General features: G+C 48.2%; 1 protein-coding gene across 4 annotated transcripts; it reads right to left on the reverse strand.

Moving 5' to 3' along the window:
- Positions 1-2,316: 2,316 nt before the first annotated feature.
- Positions 2,317-17,919, reverse strand: Tnfrsf13b (TNF receptor superfamily member 13B). Of its 4 annotated transcripts, XM_070026775.1 has the most exons (6): positions 17,825-17,918; positions 12,433-12,487; positions 8,452-8,589; positions 5,248-5,496; positions 3,264-3,437; positions 2,322-2,866 (listed from the first exon to the last, which is right to left on the reverse strand). In XM_070026775.1, exons 3-6 carry the CDS (start codon positions 8,558-8,560, stop codon positions 2,589-2,591), a joined length of 810 nt encoding a protein of 269 aa, XP_069882876.1. In that variant the 5' UTR covers positions 8,561-8,589; positions 12,433-12,487; positions 17,825-17,918; the 3' UTR covers positions 2,322-2,588. The 4 variants fall into 4 exon arrangements, with proteins under 4 accessions (XP_069882878.1, XP_069882876.1, XP_069882877.1 ...); XM_070026776.1 differs by lacking the exon at positions 12,433-12,487 and having other exon boundaries at positions 8,452-8,581; XM_070026774.1 differs by lacking the exon at positions 12,433-12,487 and having other exon boundaries at positions 2,323-2,866; positions 17,825-17,919.
- Between the last annotated feature and the right edge of the window lie 7,973 nt (positions 17,920-25,892).

Genomic DNA, 25,892 nt, shown 5'->3' on the forward strand with positions numbered 1-25,892 from the left:
TAGCAGAGCGCCAGCAGCCTGCAGGAAGGACATTGTGTTACCTCTGTCTCTGATCTGTCTCAGCCTGAGGCTCACCAGGACCCCATGGTGACTCTAGCCTGATCTTCAGCCAGAATCTGCCCTGCTGCCCATCCCATGCTCCTGTGCTTTCTCCTGCTCTGTCATCCATATCAGTCACCAAATGTTCAAATGGAAATTTCCAGCCTCTAATACATTAAAATTTTAGCCGCCTCTGCAGTGTGGTCCAGTGTTAGAGCCCCAAATACAAAGCCAGACTGCCTGAGTTCCAATCTTGGTTATAGGTACCTTTGGGCAAGCAACTTGACTCTTCTAGCCTTGATGAAATGCAGTCAGCATGATAGTGTGGAACTACTGGTAGCTGCAGACAAGGCACTTGAGTCCATTTTCTGTTGCTAGTAGCACAATACCCCAGACCAAGTGAGTTTTAAAGAAAGCTGGTTTACCTGGGCACCAGTGGCTCATGCCTATAATCCTAGCTACTCAGGAGGCTAAGATCTGAGAATCAAGGTTCAAAGCCAGCCCTGGCAGGAAAGTCTGTAAGACTTATCTCCAGTTAACCACCAGAAAACCAGAAATGTCACTGTGGCTCAAGTGGTAGAGCACTCATCTTGAGCTGAAGAGCTCAGGGACAGCGCCCAGACCCAGAGTTCAAGCCCCAATAAAAAAATGAAAAGCTGGTTTGTTAATCTCACAGCTCTAGAGGTTCCAGGGCTCAAATCTGGTGATAGTCTCCTTGCTGGCAGAGTTCTGAGGCAGCACGGCATGGGGGATGCATGTTTTCTGGTCCCTCTTGCTTTTCCACAGCCACCAGGATTCATTCCTGGGGCTCCACCCTGAGAACCTTATCCATCCCTGATCACTTCCCAGAGGCCCCTCCTGTAAACAGGTGTAAGCATCACAGCCCCTCCAGTTCTCATCCTTGCAACACTTACCAGTAGGGGCCAGATTTCAACACATGAAGCCTTGGGGGATACAACCACATCCCAAACATAGCCCACATCACATCCACAGCAGGCTTCTCCACAGAACACACACACACAGATGCACACATGCATACACATACACACATACAAATATCAGGCAGAGTGGAAAACCAAAGAGACCCTCAGGAGCACAGGCTGAAAGGGGAGTGGCAGTCAAGCAGAAAATGCACAAAGCTCATCAGACTCTCCCTAAAACAAGGCAGAAGCTTCTAGGTAAAAAGACAGCCAACCCTATTGGCTTCAGGATAAAGGTTCTGAATCTAGAACCAATGCAACATAACACTGGCAGATGCCTTTCAGAAATTCATTTGCTGGCAAGGGACCTTTATCTTGTTTTTGTTTTTTTGTTTTTTGGTCAGTTGTGGGGCTTGAACTTGGGGCCTGGGAACTATCCCTGAGCCTCTTTGTGCTCAAGGCTAGCACTCTACCACTTGAGCCACAGTGCTGCTTCCAGTTTTTGAGTGGTTAATTGGAGATAAGAGTCTCACAGACTTCCTGCCCAGCTGGCTTCCAACCGTACATCTCAGCCTCCTGAGTAGTTAGGATTACAGACAAGAGCCACCGGCCCTGGACTTAGGACTTTATCTTTAGAAGAGGATAAATTTTGGGGCTGGGAATGTGGCTTAGTGGTAGAGTACTTGCCTAGCACACATGAAGCCCTGGGTTTGATTCCTCAGTACCACATAAAACAAAAAGGCAGAAGTGGTGCTGTGGCTCAAGTGGTAGAGTGCTAAGTCTTGAGCAAAAGAAGCTCAGGGACAGCACACCAGGACTGAGACACACACACACACACACACACACACACACACACACACACACACACACACACACACACACACACACACACACACACACACACACACACACACACACACACACACACACACAACACACACACACACACACACACACACACACACACACGGGGCTATGTATCCTAAGGTTTAAATGCTACTAAAAACAGATACACACACACACAGCTATGTATCCTAAGGTTTAAATGCTACTAAAAACATCCAGATGCAACTACTCTCTGAGGCTAGAGTCGGAGAAGAGCTACAGAGACACCTGCTACCTTGGCTCTGGCCTCCCACTCCAGGAGAGGACACACGTGTGACACGCCCTCCCCAAGGACCCACAGAGGGACATTTATGTTTGTTACTGAGAAGAGACAGCTCCAGCCTCTACTTCCCCCGGTTCTGGGCCACCCCCTCTCCCCTGCCCCACCCTTCAGCTTTTCCATCTCCTCCTCGCTCCTTTTTAAATGGAGAAGCAAAGCTCCAGCGAGCACCCCACAAAAGCAGGTTCGAAGCACTCAGGGGAGAAGGGACTCTGGGCGCTGGGACCGGCGGGCACGGGTGCCTTTATTGCATGTGTTTAGGCCATGGCGACCTCCAGCTCACCCTGGGCCTGCCCTGACCCCCACCCCCGCCTCCTTGCCCACGACCCCAATTCCCTGACACTCTCCGCTCCTCTTCCTCCTCCTCCTCCGGCCTCTCCATCTTCCTTCGTCCTTCGCGGCTCTCTTCCAGGCTCCAGAGCTGGTCCAGTTCACGCCTCTCTGCTCTGGGTCCGCCCATGCCGTCACCAGCACACGCCCGGGCGCGCGGCCTGGGCAGGCGCGTGCATCATCACCGCCACGCCGCCGCCGCCGCCGCCGCAGCCGTCGTCGGGGGCGCGCACGCAAGGCGGGGCGGCCGCGCCCACACCTGGCGCCAACCTGCCGCTGCCCTCCAGGCCTGGGGTCCCGGGCGTGCCCGCGCTCTCCTGGGTGGGCGCCCCGCGCTCCGGGAAGCACAAGCTGCAGGTCTCCACGGGCCCCGGCATCGCGCCCGGGACTCCACCGGCCTCCATGGCGGGCTCTGCACGGGGCAGGCCGGGGGGGGGGGGGGAGAGGAGGGGAACAAGGGAGGCCATGTGTGTGGGGGGGGGATCCCAGGAGCACCGATCACCCCCCCCCCAAGTCCACAGGGACCGCAGAGGTCCCCCTGACCCACGACCCCACGGCCACCCCGCTCGCCGGGGCCCGGAACTGACCATCCATCCCACCCCAAGGTGACGTCCTAGGGAGCCTGCTCCCCGGGGAGCCCAAGCCGCCACCCCCGCCCACACTCTTCAACCTGATTTTTCCGGGGTGGTCCACACGCCCCAGGCTCTCCTGCCAAAGGCTGACAGTGTAGACGCCAGTGACGGGGGGCACGCTGGCCCTCGCTTGTCACCGAGCAGGAAGAGGAGAAGGACTCAGTTTCCAGCACTCACCGTGGGCGGGCCTGCGCGTGGGCTTGCGCTGGCTGGAGAGTGGCTCCCCGTTCCTCTTGAGGACGCAGGCAACCATGGCCACGAGGAAGCAGCAGAGGACCACGCAGAGGCAGAGCCCCAGCGTGCTGTAGACCAGGACCAGCTGCTCAGCGCTCCCCTTGGGACCCAGGGCCCCTGCGAGCGAGGCGAGACTGGGATTAGGAGAGGTACACACAGTCTTCAAGTTCCTCTCCGTAGATCAGCAGCCATTCCATCCTCCCCATCCCAGGGATCCCCAAGCCCCTGCCATGGTCTTTTCCCTCCTTAGGCCCACACAATCTACCCTGCAAGTAGCCAGTCCAGGATCCTGAAGGGAACTGACCCCTCTGCTCTATACTGATAGCATCTTCCTCCAAGTCATAGAGACCATCTCAAGCTGGCCCTCTTTGCCTTCCACATGCTAGAGTGGGAAACTGGAACTGTCCTAAAGAAGGATGGATGGATGGATGGATGGATGGATGGATGGATGGATGGATGGATGGATGGATGGATGGATGATGATGAATTATGGATGAGTGGATGGATGGGGGATGGATGGATGGATGATTGATAGATGGGTGGATGATGGATAGATGGATGGATGGATGTTCCCTCCATCACTTCTGAACCCAGGGCCTCTTCCAAGGAGGAGAAGCCTTCCTGGGTGAGCTTATACTTGGAAAGCAGGGCCAGAGAGAGAACAAGGGATATAGATGGGAACCAGGAGAACTCAGGGGTGGAAACCTGCCCTTGCAGAAGAAAGATTAAGAAAAATGCTCTACAGATAGTGCCTGGCATCCAGAATGGACTTGGCCAGGGGTCCTTATCACCTGTGAGCACTGAGTCTGTCTCACATCCTTCCACCATAGGGCCTTGGGGTGCCCGTTTCCAGACACCGAAAGAGCAAAGGCAAGGAGAAATGCCAAGGGGGAGGGCTTTGGCCATGGGCTGGGGTTTCTGGCATGCAAAGCTGGAGGCTCATTTCCTAAGCTACACTCTGCACCCCATTTCCATAACTCATCCTTTCCAAAACTCCTGGACTGCCAGGCGCCGGTGGCTCACACTTGTAATCCTAGCTCCTCAGGAGGCTGAGATCTAAGGATCACGGTTCAAAGTCAGCCTGGACAGGAAAGTCTGTGAGACTCTAATCTCCAATAATCCATCAGAAAAACCAGAAGTAGGGCCAGGCGCTGGTGGCTCACGCCTGTAATCCTAGCTACTCAGGAGGCTGAGATCTGAGGATCGCGGTTCAAAGCCAGCCCGGGCAGGAGAGACCATGAGACTCCTATCTCCAATAAACCACCAGAAAACCCGAAGTGGCACTGTAGCTCAAGTGGTAGAGTGCTCGCCTTGAGCTGAAGAGCTGAGGGACAGTGCCCAGGCCCAGAGTTAAAGCACCACGACCGACCAAAAAAAAAAAAGAAAAAAAAGAAAAACCAGAAGTAGGGCTGGGAAGTTGGCTCAGTGGTAGAGCACTTGCCTTGCATGCCTGAGGCCCTGGGTTCGATTCTCAGCACCACATAAGCAAAAAGAAAAAAGCCGGAAGTGGCGCTGTGGCTCAAGTGGTAGGGCACTAGTCTTGAGCTGAAGAGCTGAGGGACAGTGCCCAGGCCCAGAGTTCAGGCCCCACAACTGACAATAAATACAAAAACAAAAACAAACAAAAACAAAAACTCCTGGACTAAGAAGATAAATGCAAATTAAAACTACAAAATAGATTTTGTATTTTTCATATAGGCTATTGTAAAAGAAATGCCTCACATGCCTGAGGCAGCCCAGGCAGAAGCCAGCCCAGGCGGAACAGTCTGTGAGACTCTTATCTCCAGTTAACTAAAAGGGGAGGGAGGGGAAGAAGTGGAGCTGTGGCTCAAGTGGTAGAGCATTAGCCTTGAGCCAAAAAGCCAAGGGATGGTGCCCAAGCCCTGAGATCAAGCCCCAAAACTTAAGCTCACCTTGGGTGACTTACCTGTGCCTGCCTCCAAGACTCCATGCTCCGATCCCTGGTACCTTCCTGAGTTATCTGCTTTGGTATCCATCTCTCCTGTCTGCTGTCTTCTGAGCTCTGGGGGGAGGTTTGTTTGGCTTCTCAGCTTGTTCTCACAGAAATACATGCATTGCTTAGGGTGCTGTCCACAGGTCGAGACACAGCTGACACACTTTCTCAGGAGATGGTCATAGTAGTACTTGCCTGGCTCCTTGGGACACTTGAGAGATTCTGGGAGACAGAAATGAATGATGACAAGGTCCTGCAAAAACTCTGGGTCTGGTCTCAAAGTAGATCAAAGTGAAATCATAGTCTGATTCTCAAAAAGCAATTCCAGAACAATCTAGGTCCTTTTACTACCTACAAATTGAAGGCTATGCATTGTCCTCTAAGTGCTATTCTAGCTGCGTTGTACACATTTTGATACAGAGTATTTTTTATGTATCTAGTTCACATCTATGTTTTTTAATTTTTTGTTATTGTAAGGATTATGCACAGAGGGGTTATAATTACATAAGTCAGGTAAAGAGTATATTTCTTTTTGGACAATGTCACCCCTTCCCTTGTTCTTTCCCAGTTTTCCCCCTCCTTCACCCACAAGTTATATAGTTCTCTTTCTTTTTCTTTCTTTCTTTCTTTCTTTCTTTCTTTCTTTCTTTCTTTCTTTCTTTCTTTCTTTCTTTTCTTTCTTTCTTTCTTTCTTTGTGGTCGGTCATGAGGCTTGAACTCTGGGCCTCGGTGCTGCCCTCAGTTCTTCAGCTCAAGGCGAGTATGCTACCACTTGAGCCATAGTGCCACTTGGAGATAAAAGTCTCACGGGGGACTTTCCTGCCTGAGCTGGCTTTGAACTACAATCCTCAGATCTCAGCCTCCTGAGTAGTTAGTATTACAGGTGTAAGCCACTGTAGCCAGGGGTATAGTTCATTTTCAACATAGTATCTAGTGTGTATCATTGCTGCATTTGTTTACCCTTTGTCCTGCCATTTCTGTTCCCCCCCCACACCCCCTCCCTGAGACAGATAAATGAACAAACAAGACAAAAGGAAATGAAAGAAAAAAAAACCTTGTTTCCATTTCCTGGAGGGTTTTTTTTTTTTTTTTTTTTTTTTTTTGTCAGTAGTAAGGCTTGAACTAAGGGCCTGGCTCCTTGTTCCTGAGTTTTGTATTGTTTTGGTTGTTGGTCATGGGGCTTGAACTCTGGGCCTGGGTACTGTCCCTCAGCTCTTCAGCTCAAGGCTAGCACTCTACCACTTGAGCCGCAGTGCCACTTCTGGCCTTTTCTGAGTGATTTATTGGAGATAAGAGTCTCACAGACTGGGGCTGGGAAAGTGGCTCAGTGGTAGAGTGCTTGCCTTGCATGCATGAGGCCCTGGGTTCAATTCCTCAACACCACATAAGCAGAAAAAGCTGGAAGTGGCGCTGTGGCTCAAGTGGTAGAGCACTATCCTTGAGCTGAAGAGCTGAGGGACAGTGCCCAGGCCCAGAGTTAAGGCCTGACTACCGGCAAAAAAAAACAAAAACAAAAACAAGAGTCTCACAGACTTTCCTGCCCAGGCTGGCTTTGAACCACAATCCTCAGATCTCAGCCTCCTGAGTAGCTAGGATTACAGGTGTGAGCCACTGGCACCCAGCTTGTTCTTGAGTTCTTTTTGCTCAAGGCCAGCACTATCACTTTGAGCCACAGTTCCGCTTCCAGTTTTTGATTGGTTAATTAGAGATCCAAGGACTTTTCTGCCTGGGTTGGATTCAAACCAAGATCCTCAGATCTCAGCCTCCTGAATAGCTAGGATTACAGGCATGAGTCACTGGCAACCAGCTGATATCTGTTTTTGTTTTATTTTTGTTCTTGTTTTTGCTTTTTGTCAGTCATGGGGCCTGAACTCTGGGCTTGGGCGCTGTCTCTCAGCTCTTCAGCTCAAGGCTAGCATTCTACCACTTGAGCCACAGCACCACTTCCGGTTTTTTCTGCTTATGTGGTACTGAGGAATCGAACCCAGGGCCTCAGGCATGCAAGGCAAGCACTCTACCACTGAGCCACCTTCCCAGCCCCTCCCTGAGCTTCTTTTGCTCAAGGCTAGCACTCTACCATTTCCACAGAGCCACTTCTGGCTTTTTCTGTTTATGTGGTACTGAGGAATTGAACTCAGGGTTTTATGCATGCTAGGCAAGTACTCTACCACTAACCCACATTCCCAGCCCACACAGTTTTAAATTTGTTTTAAAACCCACATATAGGCAGGCGTGGATGGCTCATGCTTATAATCCTAGCTACTCAGAAGGCTGAGATCTGAGGATCATGGTTCAAAGCCAGCCTGTCAGGAAAGTCTGTGAGACTCTTATTGCCAATAAACCACTAAAAAACTGAAAGTGGCACTGTGGCTCAAGCAGTAGAGCACTCACCTTGAGCTGAAGAGCACAGGGACTGTGTCCAAGCCCCATGACCAACAAAAACAAACAAACAAAAAACACATGTAAAAAAAGTTGGAAAGGGGCTGGGAAGGTGGCTCAGTGGTAGAGTGCTTGCCTTGCATGCATGAGGCTCTGGATTCAATTCCTCAGCACCACATTAGCAAAAAGAAAAAAGCCGGAAGTGGTGCTGTGGCTCAAGTGGTAGAGCACTAGCCTTGAGCTGAAGAGCTGAGGGACAGCGCCCAGGCCCAGAGTTCAGGCTCCACAACTGGATAAAAAAAAAAAAAAAGTTAGAAAATAAAAAGGCAGCAGCAGCATTATAAGGATTAAAAAAAAAAAAATTTGAAGCTAATGATGGGCACACAGAGGTTTGTTGTGCAATCCTATCTCCATGTTTGTGTATGTTTGATCATTTCTGTAATAAAACATTTCAAAAGAAACTAATCACATACAAAGGAGGGTCTAACTCCTGCTGGGCAGAGGGCTGAGACTTGAAGGTTAGGTAGGGAGAAGCTGAGGGAAGCTGGATGAGGAAAATACATTCCAGGCAAAGGGACAGCATGTACAAAGGGCCTGAGGTAGGAGAGAATGTGGCATGTTCAAGAAAACAAATGAATTGGTGTGGCTGGAGCAGAAAAAACGGAAGGGTAAAGAAATGCTACGTTTTACATGGTCTCCCCACCCCCTGTTTCACCACTGTGAGGCCAGAGGAGAATCTGGGGGAAAGTGAGGTGAATGGTGGGCCTCCTGTCTCCTTGGCTGAGTCCCAGAACTTACTACAGAAGGCCACACAGGTGCTCAGGTTCTGATGGTCGCAATTCAGCTTGCAGGATATGCAGCGATGAAGCAAGGGATTCCAGTACTGCTCTTTTGGGCAGGATCCCATAGCTGCCTCCAGTCCCAGGCCCTGCAGAGCTGAGAGGTGGGCATGTGAGGGCAGCAGGCAGATTGGAACCCAAGAGGCTCTCCAACCCTCATTCCCAGAGACATCCTCTGACCCAGCTGGCTGTGTTCACTGAGGAAGGCACGGTATCCTCCTCTCCCAGCCTCAGTTTCTCCTCCTGCAAAATGATTGTTGTAAAGTTTCCTCTTTCTCACACCTGCTGCACCTTGCTTGTCCCTGCTTTTCTGTCCTCCTTCTGTGTTAGGCTTCTAACCACAGGCTCTTTCCACATAGTATTTTTCCACTGCATGAAATGTTCTACTCCCCCGCAGCTCAACCCCTTCAGTTGGTTCATCCTTTCTCATCCTTGGGAATCACTGTTTACGCTCTGCTTCTTTGAGAAGACCATCTGGCTCTCCAACACTCTGATGTTAATGGCTATAATTTAGCTGTAAGCCTATCTACTTGGGAGACTGAGATCTGAGGATCATGATCCAAAGACAACCCAGGCAATAAAGTCCATGTGATTCTTATCTCCAATTAACATCCAAAACCAAAGCCAGAAGTGGACCTGTGGCTCAAGGGGTACAGGGCTAGCTTTGAGCAAAAAAGCTCAGGGACAGTGTCTAGGCCTTGAGTTCAAGGCCCAGGACCACCACCTCAATAAATAAATAAATAAATAAATAAATAAATAAATAAATAAATAAATAAATAAATAAATAAATGGTGGAAGAGAGATCACAAAGTTTCTGAGAGACAGCATAGTAATTAAACTTTCCACTCAGTCAGTAGAAGCCTAGAAAGCTTAGAGAATTATACAAGTCAGGCTTTTTGATACTCTACCCACCTAAGAATCAATGATAGGTTTCATAACCTAAAGTGGATTCAAACAGATTTTTCTTTGTCTTCCCGGGCAGGTAAAGCCATGTCCTAGATAGCAGATATAATTCAGTAAACCTCCCTCACTCCATACTGTGACTCTGCCTGTTAGGCAGGTCCTGTGCAGTGTGATTTGCACCTTAGAGATGACCCACTTTCAGTGTATTGAAAATATGTTCAGCCAGGTGCTGGTGGCTCATGCCTGGAATCCTAGCTACTCAGAAAGCTGAGGATGGCAGTTGGAAGCCAGCCCAGGTGGGAAAGTCTGTGAGACTCTTATCTCCAATTAACTACCATAAAAAAGCCATAAGTGAAGCTATGGCTCAAGTGGCAGAGCATAAAACTTGAAGGAGAAAGTTCAGGGATGGTGCCCAGGCCCTGAGTTCCAGGCATAGCGCACGCATGCGTGCGGACACACACACACACACACACACACACAACTTTTTTAAACACTCTTCTGACACCTTCATACACACAATAAGATAGATATGGTCAACATAAGCACATGGGAAGACATTGAGGGTCATGAGAGAAACGTGAGAGGTGTGGAGAAACATGAACTCTTCATGCATCCTCCTGAAGTTGTGTGCACCAGCTGCTATGGAAAATGATTGCGCAACTCCTACCAAAGTTCAACACATGACTACCATGTGACCCAGCAACTCTACCCCTAGAGGGATCTGTAAGCAGCGATACAAACAGGCCCACCAGCATTCACAGGAACACAACCTAATAGCCCAAAGGCAGAAACAACCTCTGATCAGCTCATCATAAGACTGATAGATAAACAAGGTGTTCAATGTATACAAGGGTGTAGAGGGAATATTACTCAGATATTCAAATGAATGAATAAATGAAGAACTGAGATGCGCTCCACATAGGGGAGTCACTGTGAAATAAGCCCGACACAGAAGGATTGACAGTATATGATGCCCCTTATATGAAGTAACTGGAATAGGCAAATCTCTGGAGATGGAAAGTAGAGTAAGCTAGGCATGAGGATTGTGAGTTTGATGTAAGCCTGGCTACATAGCAAAGTCTGCCTCAAAAGAGAGTAGAACAAAAGAAAAGAAAGAAGAGAGGGAAGGAGGGCAGGGAGGAGGGAAAGTTAGTAGCCTGGAAGAATAGAGAATATAACACTTCTGTTAATCAGGAAGCTGATAACTGGAGGTTCAGAGTTTGAAGCCATCCCAAGCAGAAAAGTCTACAAAACTGGGTCTAATTAATCGGCAAAATGCTGAGTTAAAAGCATAGCTCAAGTGATAAAAGTGTCAGCCATAAGCAAGAAAGTGGGATAATGATGAAGCCCTGCATTCAAATCCTGGAAAACAAAAACAAAAAGCCAACTTCTGTTTGGAGCACTGAAAAAGTTTTGGGTATAGTCAATCCGTAGTGATTGAGCATGTGCTTAATGTCCCTGTATTGTGTGTGTAAAACGATTAAGATGGTATATTTTGTTACGTATGCTTTTACTATTAAAAACCAAAACAGGCCTGGCACTAGTGGCTCATGCCTGTAATCCTAGCTATTCAAGAGGCTGGCATTGGAGCATTGTGGTTCAAAGCTAGCCCAGGCAGGAAAGTCCATGAGACTCTTATCTTCTGTAAACTACTCAGAAAAAGCCAGAAGTAAGTCAGGCACTAGTGGCTCACATCTGTAATCCTGCTATTCAGAAGGCTGAGATCTGAGGATTGCAGTCCAAAGCCAGCCCAGGCAAGAAAAGCCGAGAAACTCATTTCCAATAAACCACCAGAAAAAAAAAAAAAAAGGAATGACGCTGTAGCTCAAGTGGTAGAGTGCTAGCCTTGAGCTGAAGGGTTGAGGGACAGCGCCCAGGCCCACAGTTCAAGCCTCTCGACTGACAAAAAAAAAAAAAAAAAAAAAAAAAAAAAAAAAAAAAAGCCATGAATGGCACTATGGCTCAAGTGGTAGAGCATTAGGCTTGAGCAAAAGAAACTCAGAGACAGCACCTAGGCCCAGAGTTCAAGCCCTAGAACTGGCAGAAAGAAAGAAAGAAAGAAAGAAAGAAAGAAAGAAAGAAAGAAAGAAAGAAAGAAAGAAAGAAAGAAAGAAAGAAAGAGAAAGAGAGAAAGAGAGAGAGAGAGAGAGAGAGAGAGGAAGGAAAGAAAGAAAGAAAAGAAAAGAAAGAAAGAAAAGAAAAGAAAGAAAGAAAAGAAAAGAAAGAAAAGAAAAAGAAAAGAAAGAAAGAAAGAAAGAGAAAGCTAGAGAAAGAAAGAAACAAAACAGAAGAAAAATATGGGACAATGTTTTCCAATTCATAACAGAAAAGTTTCCAGGCTGGATCACTGGGTGCTGTCAATCAAGTGTGGGGTGACTAAGCAGGATGCCAGACCCGCAAAGGGTCTGGGTAATGCTTAGAGAATAGAATGGGGCCAGAGCAGAGACAGCCAGGAGAGACCCAGGGGTGGGGCAGGGCGGGGAAGAACTGTGACCCTCTCAGCAGGAGGTAAGCCTGCAGATTATTAGATGATGAAAAAGGTCCCCAAAGACTTCAAGGTAAGAGGAAAAAAAAAATATCAAGGTCATCAAGCCGGGCGCAGGTGCCTCATGCATGTAATCCTAGCTGAGATCTGAAGATTGTGGTTTGAAGCCAGCTCAGGCAGAAAAGGCCCTGAGAAACTCTTTTTTTTTTTTTGTCGGTCATGGGCCTTGAACTCTGGGCCTGGGCACTTTCCCTCAGCTCTTCAGCTCAAGGCTAGAGTTCTCTACCACTTGAGCCATACTGCCACTTCCTGCCTTTTTTGTTTATGTGGTGCTGAGGAATTGAACCCAGGGCTTCGTGCATGCAAGGCAAGCCCTTCCCAGCCCCCTGAGAGAGGCTCTTATCTCCAATTACCTATCAAAAACCAGAAGTGGAGTTGTGGCTCAAAGTGGTAGAGTGCTAGCCTTGAGCAAAAAGAAACTGGGAGACAGCATCTAGGCCCTGATTTCAAGCTCCACCACCACCCTGCACCCCTCCCCCCCTACATACACACCAGGTGGTAGTTTCTTTACAAGCTTGGACTCCTGAAAGACTTCTCGATCTAAAACCTAGAAATACATAGAAAAAAAACAAAACAAAACATAAAACCAAACACCCAAGACAAAGCAAACAGATAAAAACCTTGATGACAACAAACTTCTTATGGGAAGCCCCCCCAGACACAGGGAAAACAGAAACATTTGCAAAAGAAAGAGAAAACAAAACAAAACAGCCATCAAACAGAACACTGGGCAAAGGCCATTAACAGGCAGTTCACAGACAGGGAAATACACGTTAAAGATGTTGGTCTCATGCCTCTCATGGAGGGGCAAATTCAAAGGACATGCCATCTCCCCCTAACAGAATGTTGAAAATCTACAAGTTTAAAACTGGCCATTGGCTAAGCCACAGGAAAAGTGACACTCCTTCTTTATGTAAGGAAAATAATCAGGAAGGACCTTCCTGGAACACAATTGGCTCAGTGACTAAACGCTGGGATTTTTCCTGCAGCAAAAAAAGTTAGGATTCCTTACAGCCATGTTTGTGACAGCCAAAGTAACATATACGTCCATCAGTTAAGAAATGACTGAGTAGAGGCTGGGAAGGTGGCTCGGTGGTAGAAGGCTTGCCTTGCATGCATGACCTCCTGGGTTTGATTCCTCAGCACCACATAAGCAGAAAAAAGCCGGAAGTGGCGCTGTGGCTCAAGTGGTAGAACACTAGCCTTGAGCTGAAGAGCTGAGGGACAGAACCCAGACCCCCCACACACACACACACAAGACTGAGTAAATTACAGTCATTTGATCACTATAAATTACAGGAATGTAATTTACACTGTCCTAAAATACATTATAGATTGTATTATCACAGAACTCTGTAGGCATATTAGAAGCGTGAAATTGTATCTTTTATTTAGTGTATATGTATTCTGGTAGTAGAGCTTGAACTCAGGGCCTCAACTCTCTCCTTTAGTGTTTTTCAAACAAGGCTAGTGCTCTATCACCTGAACCACAGCCCCACTTCTAGCTTTTTTTTTTGGTCGGTCGTGGGGCTTGAACTCTGGGCCTGGGCGCTGTCCCTCAGCTCTTCAGCTCAAGGCGAGTGCTCTACCACTTGAGCTACAGCGCCACTTCTGGTTTTCTGGGGGTTTATTGGAGATAGGAATCTCACGGTCTCTCCTGCCCGGGTTGGCTTTGAACCGCGATCCTCAGATTTCAGCCTCCTGAGTAGCTAGGATTACAGGTGTGAGCCACCAGCGCCCGGCGTTTTTTTGGTTTTTTTGTTTTGTTTTTTTGGTCAGTTGTGGGGCCTGAACTCTGGGCCTGGGCGCTGTCCCTCAGCTCTTCAGCTCAAGGCTAGCACTCTACCAACAGCGCCACTTCTGGCCTTTTCTGCTAATGTGGTGCTGAGGAATTGAACCCAGGGCCTCATGCATGCCAGGCAAGCACTCTACCACTGAGCCACCTTTCCATCCCCCACTTCTTTTTTTTTTTTTTTTTTTTTAATGTGTATTTGGAGGTAAGAATCTCATGGGGTTTTCTGGCCTGGGCTGACTTTGAACAGCAATTCTCGGATCTCAGCCTTCTGAGTAGCTAAGATTACAGACATAAGCCACCAGTACCTGGCAAATTGTACGCTTTATACAGATGAACTTGACTGTGTAGAAATTCTGTCAATGAGCCACTATTCCTATAAATGACAGACACTGGGCAGATGAAAGAAAAGGAGAGAAAGAGAACTCTCTGTTGCTATCTTTTATTCTTAGTTTCAAATGTTGACTATGTTCTGTATTGATTGGCTCATGCCTATAATCCTAGCTACTCAGGAGGCTGAGATCTGAGGAACACTGTTCAAGGCCAACCCAGACAGAAAAGTATTCAAAACTCCATTTCCAATTAACTAGCAAAAAAAGGGCTGGAGGCATACCTCAAGTGGTAGAGCAACAGCCAAGCAAGCAAACAGAGTGAATGCCAAGATCCTGAGTTCAAACCTCAGTACTGCTGAAAAAAATAAAAATAAGAGCTGGGTACCAGTGGCTCACACCTAGAATCCTAGCTACTCAGGAGACTGAAATCTGAGGATCACAGCTCAAAGCCAGCCCAAGCAGGAAAGTCCATGAGACTCTTATCTCCAATGAACCACCAGAAAACCAGAAGTGGAGCTGTAGCTCACAGTGGTAGAGTTCTTGCCTTGAGTGAGAAAGAGCTCAGGGACAGCGCCCAGGCCCAGAGTTCAATCCCATGACCAACAAAAAATTAAAAAATTAAAAAAAGACTCATCCGCAGCCTGGAAGCCACCCAGCCACTGGACCAGGTGGGGGAGACAGTGGCCAGGTGAACTCCTAATGGAACACCCAACTGATCAGAAGTGCTATCTCTGATCCCTTCTCCTCTACCCTCCCAGAAAACCCTTCAGAAAGCTTCTCTGCAGATGGACAAGATAGAGAGAACACCTCTCACACTCAGGACCTGTGGCTGGGTCACACCTTGGCCTCAGTGGGGCTCAGCACCCCAAGACCAGAGAGCAGCCAACAGGGACCATTCTTAGAGGCCTATGCTTGAGCTTCCTGCCATGCCTGACTAGTTAACAGGTGCTGTACCAAGAACCGCCTCTGTGGTCAGATAAGCTAAGAAATGCCAGCTTCAAGATAGTGCAGGCCAGGCAGTGTCTTCTGGTACAAAGGAGGGGCCTGAGCCATGTCGGTACCATGTGGCATCAGCAGGAAGGTCAGCAGCAAATCAGTTGTCTGCCACGGCTTCTGTTCCAGATCTAAAACTACTTTTATACAGGAGTTACACCTACTGATCTTAGCAAAGATGATTTTTCATTTTCTCAGACTCTGAATTTATAAAATTGGCTCTGGCAATCGCTAAGGTAGCAAGTTTATAGCTAGTGTTCTGTTCCGGTTCTCTTGAACTCAGGGCCTGGACACTGTCCCTGAGCTTCTTTTGCTCAAGGCTAGTACTCTGCCACATGAGCCACAGTGTCACTTCCTGCTTTTTCTGTTTATGTGGTACTAAGGAATTGAACCCAGGGATTCATGCATGCTAGGCAAGCACTTTACTACGAAGCCACATTCCCAGCCCTGGAATAAGATTGTATGAATGAGTGTTTGCACAATGTTAGCCAATTGACACACAGTCTTAATTGGAGATAAGAGTCTCATGGACTTTCCTGCCTGGGCTGGCTTTAAACTGCAATCCTCAGATCTCAGCCTCCTGAGTATCTAGGATTGTAGGCATGAGCCACAGCACCTAGTCTTGTCATTGATTTCTATTTGACAAGATATCTATTTGAGAAAAAAAGCATTGTTTGTTATATTACTTAAATTAACATGGTTGGCATTTAATTGATTTTATACTTTAAATTATTTATGTATTTGTATGTGTATGTCAGTACTGGAGCTTGAGTTCAGGGCCTGGGTGCTATCCCTTAGCTTTTTTGCTCAAGGCTGGAGCCAACATGGATTTTCCTACCTAGGCTTGCTTCAAACCTGATCCTTCACAGCTCAGCCTCCTAAGTAACTAAGATTACAGATGTAAGCCACCAGTACCAGGCTTTGCTTTTATTTGTTAATGAGAACTGTAAATGCCCCCTTTTTTTGGGGGGGGGGTCCAGTAGTGGGGCCTGAACTCTGGGCCTGGGTGCTATCTCTCAGCTCTTCAGCTCAAGACTAGTGCTCTACCACTTGAGCCACAGTGCCACTTCTGGCTTTTTTCTTTTTTCTTATGTGGTGCTGAGGAATCGAACCCAGGGCCTCAGGCATGCAAGGCAAGCTCTCTACCACTGAGCCAACTTCCCAGCCCTGTAAATATCCCTTTTTAAGTTGACACAAATAACAGATAAAAGTATTGAAATAGCAGATCACTGGTGCTACCAGCCTGTAATCCTAGTTACTAAGAGACTAAGATCTGAGGATGGCCAGTTCAGATAGCAAAGTCTATTGAGACTTTTATCTCCAATTAATTACCAAAAAATCCGGAAGTGGAGCTATGGCTCAAGTGGTAGAGGACTAGCCTTGAGCGAAAAAGCTCAGGGTCAATGCCCAGGACCTGATTTCAAGCCCCAGGATTGGCAAAAAAATAAACATAAGGGGCTGGGAAGGTGGCTCAGTGGTAGAGTGCTTGCCTTGCATGCCTGAGGCCCTGGGTTTGAGTCCTCAGCACCACATAAGAAAAAAGAAAAAAGCTGGAAGTGGCGGCGTGGCTCAAGTGGTAGAGTGCTAGCCTTGAGTTGAAGAGCTGAGGGACAGCAGCCAGGCCCAGAGTTCAAGCCCCATGACCGGACCCCCCCCCCAAAAAAAAAATAAATAAATAATAAACATAAAAAAAATCAAGTCAATTTTTAAAACTTGTCAGAGTAGAACTCTTTTCTCTCTGGTCTCTCAGATTCCCCAGCACGAGGAAGACTTTGTGGACACAGGATTGCAATTCTGGCTGCCTTTTGACCCCTAATCCTGGGTCCCCAAAGAACCTCAGCCTGCCCCAAATGCCTCTAGCCCCTGCCCTGCTGAACTCTCTAAGCAGCTAAATGTGTGTGATCACTTTCTGGGTATGGTCGCCGGGCACAGATGAAGAAAAGACCCACTCTAAGACTGGGGTGTGGGGGCCAACGAAGTAGGAGGCCTGCAAATCCAGACTGACCCCGTACAGGGGTTGGCATGTCCTTGTACAAGGTGGGGACCAAGAGCCATCTTCTCCAAGCAATAGGTCCTTCCTTCCAGATAGCCTTTGCCTTTGCTCAGACCTTTAAAACCACCCTGGCTCACGCCAGGCCCACGCCTCTGATCCTTGCTATTCAGGAGGCTGAGACCTAAGGATTGAGGTTGGAAGCCAGCCCAGTGGGGAAAGTCTGTGAGATTCTTATATCCAATGAACCCCCCAAAAAGCTGGAAGTAGCCAGATGCTGTTGGCTCACACCAGTAATCCTAGCTACTCAGGAGGCTGAGCTCTAAGGATTGTGGTCCAAAGCCAGCCAGGGCAGGAAATGAAGCTGAAGCTCAAAGTGGTAGAGCATTAACCTTGAGCACAAAAGCTCAGGGACAGCACCTACGTACTGAATTCAAGCCCCAGGACCACAGGGGAAAAAATCTGGAAGTAGAACTGTGTGGCTCAAGTGGTAGAGCACCAGCCTTGTACAGCAGGGATAGCAGGGGAAAGATGCAACCATATCAACCCAAAGGAAAAACAATTCCTGCCCACCCTGCAGTCTCGGGATCCTCTCCTGGAAGTTCAGCCCTGTACCCTCAAAAGGTCCGGCCTGGGGGCCTCTCCACATGCAGGGCTGTGGGCTAGGAGCTCCCCAAGTTTGTGCTTCTGCTGCAAGCACCCAGAGGACTCCCCCCTTGGGGGGCAGGGGCTGCAGACTGTACCCTTTCCCACCGCCCTACCTGCCCGGCTACTCACACTGCTGCACCGCTGCTGGTCACCTGCCAGGCTCCCACCGTAGCTGCGCAAACTCTGGCCCAGCCGGCGCCTTACTTGGGGTGTTTATTATTAGCCTGAGATTTGATTAGTTCCCCGGGCCAAGCTTCCTGGGTTTCCCCCCTCAACTTGGAGATGCAAATCAGTTGCCCTGTGCCTGCGCAAGGCACCCCGGGAAGCCAAGGTGGGCACACTCGGTGAAGCTCTTGGGTTCTATTGTGGGCTGTCTACTGGTGGCCCAGGGCAGTGGGGACCTGGCCTGACCAATGGCTGAGACCTTCACCCAGACATGACTTCTGTATTCCCAGCCTTTATCTGGTCTCCTTGAGGGGGCCCTGGCCTCTAAGCAGGCTCAGGTCCATTGCTTCTCCTAGACAGATTTATCTTCTTCCATTGCATAGCTTGGATGGAGTGTCACCTCCTCCAGGAAGCCCTCCCTGATTGGCTCTCAGTCCACTAGATGCAAAATGAGTGACCTTCCAACCCTAATTATCCTGTGTGGTAACTTTATGTCTCCTCAGGTCTCTCCCAGGTTGAGGAAGCCCCAATACTAGGCTTGTTGCAGCACTGTGCATGGCAACCTTCATACAGAATCTACCTCCGTGCCTGTCCCTGGATGAAGGGATGCACAAAATGTGTCATGTGCATGCAGTGGAATGCCATTCACCCTTAAAAAACAAAAGAAAAGAAAGAAATCCTGTCATTAGCACCAACATGGATGAATTAGAGCACATTAAGTAGGAGAAACCCCATGTTCTCACTCTCTGTGGAAGCTGAGAAGGTTGATCATGCCCAGGGTGAGAGAACAGTGGTCATCAGAGGCTGGGGGGAGTGGGGAGGGAGAAGAAGGGGGGACAATGGAGAGAGGATGGCCAGCAGGCACCCGGTTACAGTTACACAGGAGGAATAAGTCCTGGCCTTCAGTTGTATAATAGTGTGACTAATTAACGATGATGTGTGTAGCTGGGAATGTGGCTTAGTGGTAGAGTGCTTGCCTAGCATGCATGAAGCCCTGGGTTCCATTCCTCAGTCACACATAAACAGAAAAAGCTGGAAGTGGCACTGTGGCTCAAGTGGTAGAGTGCTAGCCTTGAGCAAAAGAAGCTCAGGGGCAGTGCTCAGGCCCTGAGTTCAAGCCCCAGGACTGGCAAAAAAAAAAAGTGTAAGGTACGGTACTTGTTCAAGGCCCTGGGGTTGATCTTGATACTACAAAAAAAGGTGGGCGGGGGGAGAAAGAAAAGAAAATGACAAGAGTTTTTAAGTGCATTCACAGGCCTAAGATCCTAGCTACTTGGGAGGCTGAGATTGAGAGGATCAAGGTTTGAGGCCAGCCTGGAGAAGACAAGTTCAAGGAACTGCCTTTTTAAACATAGTGGAACACAGTGGCTCATGCCTGTTATCCTAGCTACAAGCGGAAGACTAAAATAAGTGGATCACAGAACAGGTGTGAATCCAGTCAAGGAGAGAGAGATCCTATTTCCAAAATGACCAGTAAGTATGTACACATACAAATAGAAAGGTCTGGGATAGCTGGCGCTGGTGACTCATGTCTATAATCCTAGCTACTCAGGAGGCTGAGATAGGAGGATCACTGTTTAAAGCTAGCCTGGGCAGAAAAGTCTATGAGACTCTCTTATCTCAAATAAATTACCAAACAAAGATGGAAGTAGAGCTGTGGCTCAAGTGGAAGAATGCTAGCCTTGAGCATGAAAGTTCAGGAACAGAACCCAAGCCCTGAGATCAAGTCTCAGGACTGGCATGTGTGCATGCACACACACACACACACACACACACACACACACACAAGTCTGGAGGTATAGCTCAGTGGTAGGAGTACCTACTTTGCAAGTATAAGGAGCTACTCACACTCACAGACCCAGGGGAAACAAACACAAATTGAACAGATTTAAACCAGTAAGCGTTGACTCATCAAGTTGGCAGAGTTTAGAGTTTGATCCTACCAAGCACTGGGGTGATCTGCAGACACATGAACTTAGAGGAGAGGGTGGGTGACACCATTTGGGGAACAACATGGCAGAGCTAATTAACATGATGGCCACTACTGCAACCCAAGAGTTGTTTGGCATCACTGAGAGTAGGAGCTATGGAATAATTTACATGTCTACACCGGAAATAAATAGTGCCAGAGTTGTGGTACAGAAATGGACAGCTGTGAGCTAATGGGGAGCCGAGGGAGAGAGGCTGTTGATAGCATGATGCTTACAATTTAACACATGCACACGTGTGTGCAGACAGACCTCCCTCCCACCTGAGAGATGTTTTCTTCTTTTTTATTTATTTTTTTATTTTTTGGGTCCGTTCATGGGGCCTGAACTCTGGGCCTGGGCACTGTCCCTCAGCTCTTCAGCTCAAGGTTAGCGCTCTACCACTTGAGCCACAGCGCCACTTCCGGCTTTTTTTTTTTTTCTGCTTACATGGTGCTGAGGAATTGAACCCAGGGCCTCATGCATGCAAGGCAAGCGCTCTACCACTGAGCCACCTTCCCAGCCCCTAGATGTTTTCTTCTTGTGGCAAAGAAAAGCATCCAAACTGCAGCTTGGCCAGGCACCCCAGTGGCCCATGCCTCTAATTCTTGCTATTCAGGATACTGAACTCTGAGGAGGCCAGGCTGAAGCCAGCCCGGGCAGACAAATCAAGAGACTCTTATTTCCAATTAACCAGTAAAAAAAAAAAAAAAAAAGCTGGAAATAGAGCTGTGGCTCAAGTGATAGAGCGCCAGCCTTCAGCAAAAAAAAAAAAAAAACAAGAAAAGTTCTAGGCCCTGAGTTCAAGTCTCAGTACTATAACCAGAAAAGAAAAGAAAAGAAAAGAAAAGAAACAAATAACAAAACCCCCTGTAGCTGGGCAGCCCGGGAGGAGAAGGCCCATACGCCCTGTTGTCAAGAACTTCCTGTCTTTCCTAACAGGACAAGCCCAGGGCCGCTGCCATATGCCTTGTGTGTGGCACTGCCCTCTATTTGCATGCCCCAGGGCTGGGGCTTCACTCCCTCAAAAGGGGCTGCTGGCTCCCCAGGGAAGCTCAGAAAGCATCTCCTCCACAAGGGGAGCTTGCCTTGGCCAGCATGACATCCAGCCTGCCTGGGAGGCAGCTGGGACACAAGGAGACAGTGCCTTTGGTCTCCCTGCTGAGCACACTTCCTTACAGCTTCAGTGCCCTGGGCTGTGTCAGAGCAGTTCTGGGGGCTTCCACACCTCATTCTGAAAGCCACCCGTCCTGATGAAGCTGAGGGGCACCGGATCACCTGGCCCAGCTCTGCAGTCAACGTGACAGTGAGTTCCGGGACCCTGAGCAAAGACACTGCAGTGCCTCAAGGGGTGAGGATAGGGTGAGGATGGGATGGTTTCCATGTGTGACTAGACAGTGACACAGCCACCCCGGGCGAGGGGCAGACCTCACTGGGAATTCCTCCAGCAGCTTTTTTACTTTTTTGGTCCTGGGGCCTGAACTCTGGGCCTGGGCACTGCCCCTCAGCTCTTCAGCTCAAGGCTAGCGCTCTACCACTTGAGCCACAGCGCCACTTCCGGCTTTTTCTGCTTATGTGGTGCTGAGGAATCAAACCCAGGGCTTCTTGCATGCAAGGCAAGCACTGTACCACTGAGCCACCTTCCCAGCCCCACATCTTTCTTTCTTTTATTTTTTATCTGGGTACTGGGGTTGAACTCCAGGCCTGGGCACTATCCCTGAGCTTTCTTACTCAAGGCTGGCATTCTACCACTTGAGTGACAGCTCCACTTCTGGCTATTTGGTGGTTAATTGGAGATAAGTCTCATGGACTTTCTTGCCTAAACTGGCTTTGAACCATGAGCCTCACATCTCAGCTTCCTGAGAAGCTAGGATTATAGGTACCCAGAGAGGCATTTTATTATTAGTAGTAGTATCATCATCATCATCATCATCATCATTATCATCATTATCATTATTATTTGCTGGTCCTGGGGCTTGAACTCAAGTCTTGGGCACTGTCCCTGAACCTCTCTGCTCAAGGCTAGTGCTCTACCACTTGAGCCACAGCTCCACTTCTGGCTTTTTCTGAGTAGTTTATTAGAGATTAGAGACTCACATACTTTTCTGCCTGGGCTGGCTTTGAACCATGATCCTTAGATCTCAGCCATACCTGAGGATTACAGGTGTGAGCCACCAGTGCCTGGTGAGGCCTAATTATCTTTAGAAAGCTCTTAATGTATTCCTTAGGGGAAGCCGGTGCCCATGGCTCACGCCTGTAATCCTAGCTACTCAGGAGGCTGAGATCTGAGGATCAAGGTTCAAAGCCAGCCTGGGCAAGGAAAGTTTGTGAGACTCTTACCTCCAATTAATTACCAGAAAACCAGAAGTGGCACTGTTGCTCAAGTGGTAGAACGCTAACCTTGAGCTAAAATGCTGAGGGACAGCGCCCAAGCCCAGAGTTCAAGCCCAATGACTGACAATCATCAACAACAACAACAACATATTTCTTTTTTTTTTCTTTTTTCTTTTTTCCTTTTTATTTTTTTGAGTCCAGTCGTGGGGCCTGAACTCTGGGCCTGGGCGCTGTCCCTCAGCTCTTCAGCACAAGGCTAGCACTCTACCACTTGAGCCACAGCGCCACTTCTGGCTTTTTTCTTTTTTGCTTATGTGGTGCTGAGGAATCGAACCCAGGGCCTCAGGCATGCAAGGCAAGCGCTCTACCACTGAGCCACCTTCCCAGCCCCCAAGAACATATTTCTTAGGGCAAAAAATTCACATCAGGGAGACTTGATGGGCACCTACTGCATTCTAAACACTGGTCTCACTGCTTTACATCTGGGGATTTAGTACCTACTCTATCTTCTTCATATTCACTGATGGGCTGGAGTTGCCAAAGTGGACTTTTGGAGGGTGCACAGTGACAGGATCCTACAAGCACCAGCTCCATCGTCCCGTGTTCCCACAGACACAGTAAGTTTTGACTCAGGTTCACTTGTGTCCACCACCCCTCCTTGCTGTCCCTTGACTGATGCCACATCAGTAAATCTCCGGGTCACTTGGAGTTCAGAACTTGGAGTTCAGATGAAAAATCAAGAATGTCCCAAAAAGGACATTTCTTAGAAATGCAGAGAAAGCCCTAGCTTTCATGATTACATTTACATAAGGCTCAGGGGACAGAATTTCCTGTGTGCTATGTGAGCTGTTCCTTCCGTTCACACTAATTGCTCAGGAGTGTGAGGTATCTAATTTGGCAAAACCCAATTTGAAGAAGTGGACAATTCTTTCCTTTCTTTCTTTCCTTCCTGCCTTTCTTCTTTTTTTTCTTTCTTTCTGTCTTTCTTTCTTTCTTTTTTTCTTTCCTTCCTTCCTTCCTTCCTTCCTTCCTTCCTTCCTTCCTTCCTTCCTTCCTTCCTTCTTTCTTTCTTTTTTTCTTTCCTTCTTTCTTTCTTATACTGGAGTTTAAAATCAAAGTTTGGGGCCAGCCTGGACCACCATCCTCCTATTACACTGATGTATACCACTTTTATTTGTTGAGGGTCTCACAAACTTTTTACTCAGGTTGGCATCAAACCAAGATCCTCCTGATGCCTAACCCCCACTCCAATGACTAGAATTTCAAGCATGAGCCATTCACACAGTAATAGGTTTGGGGGGGGTTATTTATTTATTTATTTTATTTTTTTATTTTTGAGTCTAGTCGTGGGACCTGAACTCTGGGCCTGGGCGCTGTCCCTCAGCTTTTCAGCTCAAGGCTAGCGCTCTACCACTTGAGCCATAGCACCACTTCCGGCTTTTTTCTTTTTGCTTATGTGGTGCTGAGGAATGGAACCCAGGGCTTCAGGCATGCAAGGCAAGCGCTCTACCACTGAGCCACCTTCCCAGCCCATGGGGTTTATTTTTATTTTTATTTTTTGGTCAGTTGTGGGAAAGCAACACAGGCCATTGTCACCACACCCAGGACAGCCAACAAAAGGTCCACATCTACAGCAAGTGTGCATGGAGACCCTTCCCACTACCTTCCAACAGTGCTTACAGGCTTTTTCCCCCCTGCTTCTTTTTTTTTTTATTTTAATTTAATTTTATTTGTGAACATACTGTACAGAGGAATTACAATTACGTGGGCAGGATAATGCGTACATTTCTTACCAAGCATTGCAGCCTCCTCCTTTGTTTACCCTTCACATCCCTTCCCAGCCTCCCCCCTCCTCCCCCCTGCTTCTTTTGAATCAGGATCCAACCAAGTATCACACATTGCAATTTTGTTCTTCTGACTTTTTTTTTGTCTAGAATAGTTCTCTACTTTTTTCTCTCTCTCTCTTTCTCTCTCTCTCTCATTTTTTTTTTTTTTTGGGTCCAGTCATGGGCCTGAACTCTGGGCCTGGGCGCTGTCCCTCAGCTCTTCAGCTCAAGGCTAGCGCTCTACCACTTGAGCCACAGCACCACTTCCGGGTTTTTTTCTTTTTGCTTATGTGGTGCTGAGGAATTGAACCCAGGGCCTCATGCATGCAAGGCAAGCGCTCTACCACTGAGCCAACTTCCCAGCCCCTCATTTTTTTCTTTTGTTTGTGCTATAGTTCAGAACTGGAATGTTCACCCGAAGGCCCATATGCTGAAGGCCCGGCCCCATCCTGTGTTACCTTTGAAAGGTGGTGGACCCTTTTGGAGGTGTGACTTAGTGGGAGGAAGTTAGGTCATTGGGGGCGTGTCCTCCTAGGGGATCTGGAATCCCAGCCTCTTCCTATCTCTGTTTCCTGGTTTCCATAAGGTGCTCAGTTTTGTTCTGCCACACTCCCTGCCCTGATGTTCTTTCTCAATATGAGGCCCCAAAGTGAGGGAGACTCTGGGGACCCAAACCTCCAAAACCACTAGCCTTTGCTTATGCTAGACAAGCATGACCCCATGGAACTACACTCCCAGCCTCACAGTTTGTATATAACTGCTATTTCGTACATGTCCGTATTTATCTTCCTTTCTCACACCTAACACTGTTGCCACCAGCTCATTTTACTTCCAGCATAGCCAGTTCAATGCTTGACTTGTCATATGGGATTCAGTGCTTGTCTTTCTCCTCCTGTGAGAGGACATTCAAGGCCGGGCTGTAGTCCTTGCTATGAGGAGCCCTGCCACGGGCCAGTCTGCACCTGCTCTCTGTGCAGGAGAATCTCTAGGGAGACTTTTTTTCACTGAGGGAGGGGCACCTTTCCAGTCTCCAGATGTGGCTCAAATAACCACACTCCCTCCAGCAATGTGCAACTGTCCCGATCCCTACATCTTTGTCTACAGGGCCTTCTGAGCCAGGAGACAAAGAAGGTAGTTAAAGGTGTCTGTTCTCTCTGCAGCTCAGAAGGAACTTAGCCTCTCCTAGATTTGCTTATTTTGTTTATTTTTTAATTTTGTGTGTGTATGTGTGCGTCTCATCCTGGGGCTTCAATGCTGGGCCTGGCTACTGTCTCTTGGCTTTTTCACTCAAAGCTGATTCTCTACCCTTTCAGTTATAGCTCTACTTCCAGCAATTGAAGATAAGACTTGTATTCCCAGTCTGGCCTGGAACTGTGCTCCTCAGATTTCAGCCTCCTGAGTAGCGAAGGTTACAGGGTGTGTGCCACTGAAGCCCGGGGTCTCCTGGTTTTTAGATTATAGCCAGCATGTATTGTTTGTGGAGAAAGCAGAGCTACAGGACCAAATCCTCTAGACACCTTTAGGTCTTAAGTTAGAAGAGAAAGAACCTCTGTGTGTGTCTCTCTCTTGGTGTCTGTCTGTCTCCTCTCTCCCTGTCTCTAGCTGCAGTTCCCAGATGCTGTTGAGCAAGCTGAGTCAGCATCTCCAGCATCATCCCTGCTCCAGAAGGAAAGTGTTTCATAGGTGAGGAGCCCAGACTCCAGGTCCAGTCGATCCATTTTGCAAATGGGAACATGGAGACCATGGCCCCTTGGCTCTGAGCTGCCCAAGGGCACAGAGAGCTGACTTGTCTTCAGACCAGCAAAGGAGTCAGCATGCTGTTGACATTTCACCCAGGACTTGCCCGATGAATACACACATGGAGAGAAGGCTGGAAACTTAAAGCAACCGAGCAAAACCCCCAAG

The sequence above is a fragment of the Dipodomys merriami genome, unplaced genomic scaffold, assembly GCF_024711535.1.
Source record: "Dipodomys merriami isolate MVZ:Mamm:240054 unplaced genomic scaffold, mDipMer1.0.p SCAF_19, whole genome shotgun sequence".
NCBI lineage: Eukaryota > Metazoa > Chordata > Mammalia > Rodentia > Heteromyidae > Dipodomys > Dipodomys merriami.